The sequence below is a fragment of the Centruroides sculpturatus genome, unplaced genomic scaffold (assembly GCF_000671375.1).
Source record: "Centruroides sculpturatus isolate CEXI.00-Female unplaced genomic scaffold, Cexi_2.0 scaffold59, whole genome shotgun sequence".
In the NCBI taxonomy this organism is placed as follows: Eukaryota; Metazoa; Arthropoda; class Arachnida; order Scorpiones; family Buthidae; genus Centruroides; species Centruroides sculpturatus.
Window position 1 is genome coordinate 679,015 of NW_019384301.1, and position 8,766 is coordinate 687,780.

Here is an 8,766-nt window from a genome sequence, read left to right on the forward strand (position 1 = left end):
GACGACGAACGGGAGATATCCGCGAGCGCATTTTATATAACATACGACTTTACGAACGTATTAAACTGAGTTTCTCCTGTGTTAAGGTTAGCAATTGCTATATTGTAACAGAGATAAATAGAAGCGGGATAAACTGTAGTTTTTACACTATGTACAGCTTTCCATCAATCCCAAGGTCGAATCGAAAGCGAGGCCGAATAAGTAATAAGACAGCTCGGGCCAACATGGCTCACGATAGAGAGGTGAGTTGAGATATATCTATCAAAACATCCCTAACTTCTAACCTTTGCTTTTATAATGGGATTTCGTTACGCGCCGTTAGTATAAGATACAATGATATTAGTTTGTGTTATACTTATGCTGAATTACGACATTTTCATTGAAATGTTCCATGTTAAAGTTAGTCATTTCTCCATACCTTCCGGCAAGCTACCAGCGGGAAGATATATACCTGTACATTTCGGTGTAGGTTGTACTTTTCGTTGCCGATTCTGCGTTGTTGTCGATTGTTTTTTCGCCAATACGGCACATTATTTTTACTTTTATATGTCGTATTTTCATATTTTGATATAGAATAATTGGTGTTATGCGATGGGATGTACCATTGTACGGTCGATGGAGGTACGGCAGTGTAGTCGGATGTGCGACATACCCAGCAGCTATTAAATGTTGTCTAGCTGCTTCCACGCAATTTTGCGTGTGTAGTTTATACCCAGCCTAGACCTTGCATCTCTTACTATTGGTATATCGTTACGTGGTATTTAGCCTTGTTAAAAGCGGATGATTGGCATAGATTTGGCGAAAAGGAAAACTCCGCTACAAAATTATATCCTGCCCACGTAGTGAAAATAGAAAGTCTTGTTAATTTTGTAACATTAAAATTGTATAATGTTTAATATTATGTAGAGGTACAATGTCAAACGAGTATAATTGTCCTTGATAAAATGTTTTTTCGTACGCAACATTATTCCGCATTGGTTTAAATTACTAAATATAGGTCTACTTTAAAAAAAAAGGAAAAATTGTCAACTCGTCACATTTTTACAGAGATGACATATGCGAATAAATAAAAAGCAATCCTATTATTAAAAAATCATTGCGCATACGTTATCATCTTTTGTTTTCTTGGGGGGGTGATATAATTATATAAACAGTCATTTTTTCTGATCCTATCTTTAATAAAACGACGCACATTCAATTAAGATGAAAATGCCACAACTGTAATTCAAAAATAGGTTCTTCCAAGTCGAAACATGGCACAGTTGAATGTAGATCCTAAAATTAGATCTCGGGGATTAAGAAAAATAAAAATGCAATCATCATCATAAATTTTCAGATAAAATATGTAAGTTATATACAGGTGTATGAAAACTATTGATTATTTTCTTTTTTTTTTTTAATTCCGCAATTGATAAATTGAGGTATTTATCACGATTTATATAAGGGTTAATTCTGTATTTACGAAAATTGGTAATGTACTGTACTTCTCATCGTAATGCTGCAACTTTATATAGATGTAGTAGATCAATATTGCGCTGTGTAAAACTAGATTGTTCGGAATTTTGAAAATTTCACAACAGAATGACTTTGTTGGTAAGGATCATAAATAATATTGTGATTTAATATCATGGATTTTATTAAATTATTTCTTAGAATATTTAATTAATTATATATAACTATTACGTGTTTCGAATGTTGTGAGCACAGATGATAATGATTTTCATGTTTAAAGTAGCAAATTAAATATAATCAATAATTTGATTATGGATATTTAAATATATATTATTTTATTCATGGAAGTAAAATATTTCTCGAGGGAGTAAAAACAACAGTATATAAATTCCGAGTGTTATTGTAAATTGAAAGGGTTATGTAATTGTCCCGCTGGAAATGATGCCCGAATAATTCTACCAATTAAAAATGATGCCCGGAAAAAAAAATGTCATCGCGCAAAAGGATTTGTTAGAAAAAAATGAGAGCTACTCCAAATATTATAATTGCTATTTTTTTTGTTTGTTTTGGATTCTAATAATTGGATTAGGAATGTAGACGCGATGTTTACTTTTATCGTTAAGTGTCTTTATTTCCCCGAAGAATTTAATACCAGATTATTCTGTGATATACGAATATTTTCATACATAAATATACATTTGTATGTTATGTAACATACAATTAATACATAAAATAAGAATGTATTTTGGGTCGTTGTACAAAATTTACATTTACAATTACATTCAAATTCATTACATATTTTAACATTCTGATGAGAGCGTTTAAAATATTTATAAGTGAATTTAATAGAACACTTTAAAAATACATTACGCATCCGTTATTTTATTGATTAAAATTTTAAAAATTTCTTTTAATATTTTAAGAAAATTGCATTTATTTTATTATTACATATAATATTTCGTTCCGAAGTTGATTAGAAATGGATTCTTATTTAAAATTTGATATACTATATTCTTATTTCTCTTCGGATATTTAGTTATAATTCTGTTGAATAAACACAGTTATTTACGATTTTAAATAAACAACATTTTGTAAGCCATTTAAGGAATTTTCTGTTAATATTTGAGCGAAGTTTGGCTTGAAAATTTTATTCGGATTCGGATTAATTTTGGACACGAATGAACTTAAAATTGACTGAAATGATATTAAAAAAGGATCGATACGAATTTAAGATCGACTCAGTCCATTTGGATTGATTCGGATGAAATCAAGATTGATTCAAAGGTTGAAACGACTCTGTTGGAGAAATCAGTTGCATTGAATTAAAATTTATTCTCTTTTGAGTTATTTTGGTATTTCATGTATTTCTGTTTTGGTAAATTTTAGTTTCAGTGCATTATTTATTAATATTGGATAACTTCGATATTACAGAGTTTTCCACGTGCCAACAAAATTCCGAACTGCAAATGTTATTTTAAAGAAACTGGAAATAAATTCTCTATATTCACGTTCGCATTTTAATCTTTTCAAGATATCAGAAATTCAATAGAATGATTTTAATATAAATATTATTTTAACTGGTTGCAATTTCATGAACTACTCAGCTTAGAATTTAATATTTGATAGGATTATATGCGTTAGTAGCTATAACAAGATTGAGACTGTTTGCTGTTTCTTATTTTTCCCTTAGTAGAGAATTAATATTTCATGTATCATAGAATGGGCAAAATAGGAGAAATTATATATAGCGATATTCCGCCCCCTTTTTTCTGATCCTAGTATGCATATAAATATAAAATATATGACTTATTTGAGAAAAATACGCGTATCTTTTGCTGCTTTGATATTGATTTGATATTGCTGCCAAATTATTTTTGTAGAAAGTACTTATAAGTTTGATTAAAATGGGGATTATTATAGAGAAAGCATTATTTGGAACAATTTAATTAGCATTTAATAGAATTGAATTAAAGTTCTTAATTAGGGCTGTACTAACTAAAATCTTGATATCGATATCGGGCTTGATATCGATATTCCTTCGATATGTCGATATCGAATATCAATATCGAAATTCTATATAAATACCGAATATCGATTTCAATTTGATAGATCGATTATGGGCACAGCACTATTATCTGAATCATATTAAAAATAGACATAAATACAGTATTTTAATTGGAATAATGGTTTAAATACGAATTAATTTATGTTGCGATATTATAACATTTAAAAATATTATTACATTATAAATTATTACCACGAGTGGGTGTTAATTTATTTCATGCGAATCTTTTTTTTATCTTAATTAATATTATAATATAATAATAGAAAGTTTAATAACACTTATCTCGAGTCAAAGTAATATTGATCTATTAGATCTATGTCATAATAATGAGCGTTAAACAATACGTATTGTACTTTTAAATACTACGATTTATTAATTTTAATATAGTAAACGTTTTTAAAAAATTAATTAAAATTTCTGTTAATAAAAATAAAAAGACTTTCCAAAAATAACAGAAAACCGCAATTTTTGTAATTAATGTAATAAACAACGAAAATTTATTAGCTTAGTAACTGGTTGTTGCTCTCTATTAAACATCGTATCACGTGATTTATCGTGATGTCATTGTAACAAATTACACCAGAATGGCGAAACTAATTCAAATGCAGTTGAGTATCCGGTCATGACGTCGAAACAAGTATGCCGCGAGACAGCAAACCAAATGAACATTATTTTGCTCAGCGAATAGATACAACGTAGATAAATACACATAAAATTTCGCGATGACGAAAGAGAATGGCTGTCACATAAGGAACGTTTCACATTACGAAATATATTTATTTATTTATTTATTTTGTCAAATTACAACTAGAAAACGTGAATAAATTATCGCACGTGGATTATTGACAATATGTTTTCAAATATTTGTTAATTTCGTCTCGTGCTTTAAACTTGTTACTGTTGTAATTCCGTGTTCCATACCAGTAGCTGGCAATTCCCGGAGATATCGTGAATGTATATCTGGTTAATGTCATAGTCTTCTATTATTTAAAAAATGAACTGTTAAGTAAAACAATAGTTGGAAAAATGTTTCAATTGTTAGAACACAGTATTTAATTTTTCTCAAGATTAAAGATTTAAGAATATTTTTTCTGAAATATATGAAAATTATAATACATTTATTTCAAATATTTAATGTTTTTTTTTTTTTTTTAATTTAGGTTTTATTTAAACCGTAGAAATCTGTTTTAATATTCGACACTGTGATATTTCGAAATTTTTATTTTTAAAAACCAAAATTGTTTTCTCTTCAGTATAAATGCCCAGCCGTGTAATAAATGCTTCTAAATTTAGATACTATTTTAATTAACGTTTTGGCTTAAGTAATTGTTGGAAGTCATATTTCACCTTGAAAATGTCTTTTGAATTTTACATATAATAAATATGGAATGAACTCGTTTTACAATAATATAAATCTTAATCTGTACAATTTTTAAAAGATTTTGATGTTTAATTTAAAGGTTATATATATATATATATTCTAAAGTATAGTCTTATGTTTTAGTCTTCTTTTCGAAGCCGTATACAACATAATAGTTTATACAATTATAAACATAGATAAGAACAAAAGATATAAGAAATTGTTATTTTTAGCTTGTTTTATTGATTCAATCCTAGTTATTTTTAATTTAAATTAATAAAAAATTTCTCAATTTAATTATAAAAGTGTTTAAATTATTAAACCTTTACATTTAATCGTTAAATATATATTTATGGTAAGATTATTATTGAAGTTCATTGAATGTTGTTATGCAACAAAATGTTTGTTCTCAGCTACAAGCGAAAAGTAAACATATAAGTCTTTAATGTTTATTTTCTTCTACGAAGATATTTTAAAAAATAAAATGAATAATACATTTACGTGAATTAAATAGGATTTTTGATTATTAGTAATTAATTATATAAATTAAAATTAAATTATAATGTTTTTAAAATATATTTTAATGTTTATACTTTCAAGTGACATGTGGTTTAGTCTTGTTTTTGTTTTTAATCTTTTATCATTTGATAAATTTTTAGTTTAGTCTATGTTTTTTTTCTATTTTATTTTTAATTAAATCTGATAATACAAATTTGCAATTAGCAAGTCTTTTCAGAATTTTATTTTTATATTAATATATAAAAAGTTACTTTTTAAATTTGCGAGTGTTTTACGGATTTATATTTTTCTAAGAATTTTACTTTGATGCAAATTTGTTAAAGTTTGTATATTCAATCATAATTTAGTATGAAATTAAAAATTGGGAATTGCTTTAAATTTAACTTTTTAATCAAAATTTGTATTGTTTTCATTTTCTTGATTTAAAATGAAGGTGTAATTGTTTTCAACCCTAACTTAACTTTAAAATAATTTGCAAAATGATGTACTGTACAGTATATGATAATATCACACACACCCGGGGAGAAAGAGAGAGGAGTGAGAGAGAAAGGAGAGAGAAGAGAGAGAATCTTACCAGATTTTAGTAGTGTTAAATTAGTCACTTTTATGATAAAAAAAACCAATATAATAAAGTATTGTTCTTATTTATAAATAATGATAGAAGTTTGTTTATCTTAATCGTACTATTTTTTTCTAGACTAATTAAGAAATAATTTATGATGCATTATTTAAAATTTTCTATGAGAAAATTTTAAAAACAAGGAAAATATTTTAATTAAATTATCGATATGTCGAAATTTTGATTGACATATTTTTAAGTATCCCAAACAAGATTTCGTTATTTATGTGGTTATTTTTATATGTAATCTGTACGTCTGTAAGCGGGTTATTCTGTTTATCGTAGCTAGCAAAAAGTTTATCAACTGCAGATTTTAATGTAAAAAAATCGCTATATTCGTCTGATAAGACTAATATAACGAATTTTTTTTCGTAATATTCCAGTACCGAAAACGGAAGTTATTACTATATACAATATTTGAATGATCTAATAACGGAAACGGAAGTTGTTATTTCTTGCTCAAGTCGCGACGCAACGCATCCATCTTTCAATAAATCGCGTTGCGTTTCGCTGTGTATTTTGCTTTTGAAATACTTTTAAAAATAATTTCGGCATTTGTAATTATTTTTAAAAAAGATTTTAGACTTATTTCTAGATAAGTCATTTAGTGTTTGTGTTACATCGCGGGAAAATACGATTATTTTTAATATACAGTATACTGTATATTATTTACAATATATAGACTATAATTCAATATTTTTCACAATATAACTTATATAATTGTGGAAAGTATGGTGTTATGTTTTCCTCTTTTTTTATTTGCAGAGAATTTGACATAACAGAATTTTAACAAATTCTGAGAAAGTTAATAATGATGAGAGTTTGTTAAAATTTATATTTTATTCACAATTCAGTACAAAACTAAAAATTGAGGAAGTAGGTGAAATTGTTATTTTCTATGCATGTCATCATTCTAATTCTTCATCTCATAGGAACAATAAAGGCAAACAGCCAATATTGCTCCATGCATAATGCTGTGGTGAACAAGTTGAGATAAACTCTGTGTTATACAGAGTATATATTAATAGAAAATAAATTTTAAAACACATAAAATGATTCTTAGATTTATATACATAAGAATCGTATATTAATATATCTGAAGTTCATTGAATTCTATTTTTTGAGGTTTTTTTTTTTTATTTATTTAAATAACTTTATCAATGGGATATTAACTTTAAATTTATAAATTATGACATACTGTATATTTGATAACTCATGCAGCTTATTGTTAAATATTATTTATCATCATCTTTAAATAATCTTTAGATTTAGAATTCAAATATACAATTAAGAGTTAATTTCCTAGATGAGCTATCCAACAATTTCTTGAGCAATTTCGAATATAAATTAAACATTATTACCTTAATCGAATTATAATTAGTTATAATGCTTCTAAATGGGTCTAATGGTTTCACAATTAAGAATAAAATTATCCATTAGAATAGTTTTTTTTTCTAAATTGAAAATTAAAGATATATTGATGCATAGTTTTCTTCTGTGAAGAATAAGATTAATAATAAATAAAATAATAGAATTAATCTGATTGAATTAATCATTTGGTCAATGGTCATTAACGAACAGGCGTTTCACAAGATAGTGTGTCAGTTGTATCAAGAATGCTGATCGTTCTTGTTGGGTGTGTAGGTTATCGGTTAACAACCTGGAAAGTTCATCGGGTCATAGGCTATTGTGTCCATTCCAGTCGTTGGTGGAGTTTTTTCTTAGGAATTGTCAATGACCGAGGGCCTCTCCCCAAGCAGCAGTCTTTCATACATTATCTCTTATCCTTTTTAATTTCAATTTTCTTTCACACTGAATGAATATTCTAAATACAGTAAATATATGTAAAGTTTATTAGACTGTAATTAATATTAGCTTTACAATATTTAATTCATGTACAGTACATACAGTATTTTAAAAATCCTGAATTCTTTCATAGGCTTTCTGGCATTTTTTTAAAAGCAATAAACTATTTAGGAATGGCAAATATTCATTTACCACTTAAATAATAAAAAAAGTAATTAAAGTTTGTAACTAATAAGTTTGCAAGTTTTAAATACTTTTAAATATATAAGTAATAAATTTAATCAAATGTAAAAAAATTATTGTAAAAATAAATGGATAAATAATAAGATAAATGATATAATGAAAGAAAAAAATCTCTAAATATTTCAGCTTGGGATTAGAGTTATATGTATTGTATATGTATTCGCTTAGTAAAACATTTAAAAAAAGCATTCGTTTCTTTAAACTTGGATTCTTTCTAAAATATAAACTTGAACAAACTTATAGAATAAATAGTGGTTCTATATATAAATCTCAAACTACATTAAAAAATCTATCTGTGATTAGATTTTTGATGTTTTTAAAATGAGTTTATATAAAAACAATGTGTAAAAAATTTGATGAAAATAAAAAAAAATCAAAAATTTTATCTAAATTGTGAAAATAAATAATTTTAAAATTAATTTGTTCTTACATCATTTGATCTTATAATTAAAATATTAAGAGTCAAGAGCATAACTATATTAAGAACTAGCTGTTACCCGCGACTTCGTCAGCGGAGGTTTTGCAAGCAAACCCCATTTACATCCAATATTTCAATAACCATAGTAATTGTTATATAACACCTACCGCTGAAGAGAATTGCCGAAAATCAAACGAACTATTTTCAATTTGATCAATTTTCTGAAACGTTTACAATCGTTCTATAATCGAACCAATACGCAATAACAAATTCGAATTTAAAAC

At 26.3% G+C, this 8,766-nt stretch overlaps 1 protein-coding gene across 4 annotated transcripts in view; it reads left to right on the forward strand.

Annotated features, from left to right (window-relative positions):
- The window catches only part of LOC111641025 (HMG box transcription factor BBX-like), a 134,854-nt gene continuing 126,088 nt past the window's right edge, over nucleotides 1–8,766 (forward strand). The window contains exon 1 of one of the 4 annotated variants that reach the window (XM_023387576.1): nucleotides 1–242. In XM_023387576.1, coding sequence (XP_023243344.1) covers nucleotides 150–242 — 93 coding nt within the window. In that variant the 5' untranslated portion in view covers nucleotides 1–149. Of the gene's footprint in view, nucleotides 243–1,409; nucleotides 1,594–8,766 lie in introns of those variants that run through there. The other 3 variants (XM_023387236.1, XM_023387164.1, XM_023387308.1) reach the window with 3 other exon arrangements.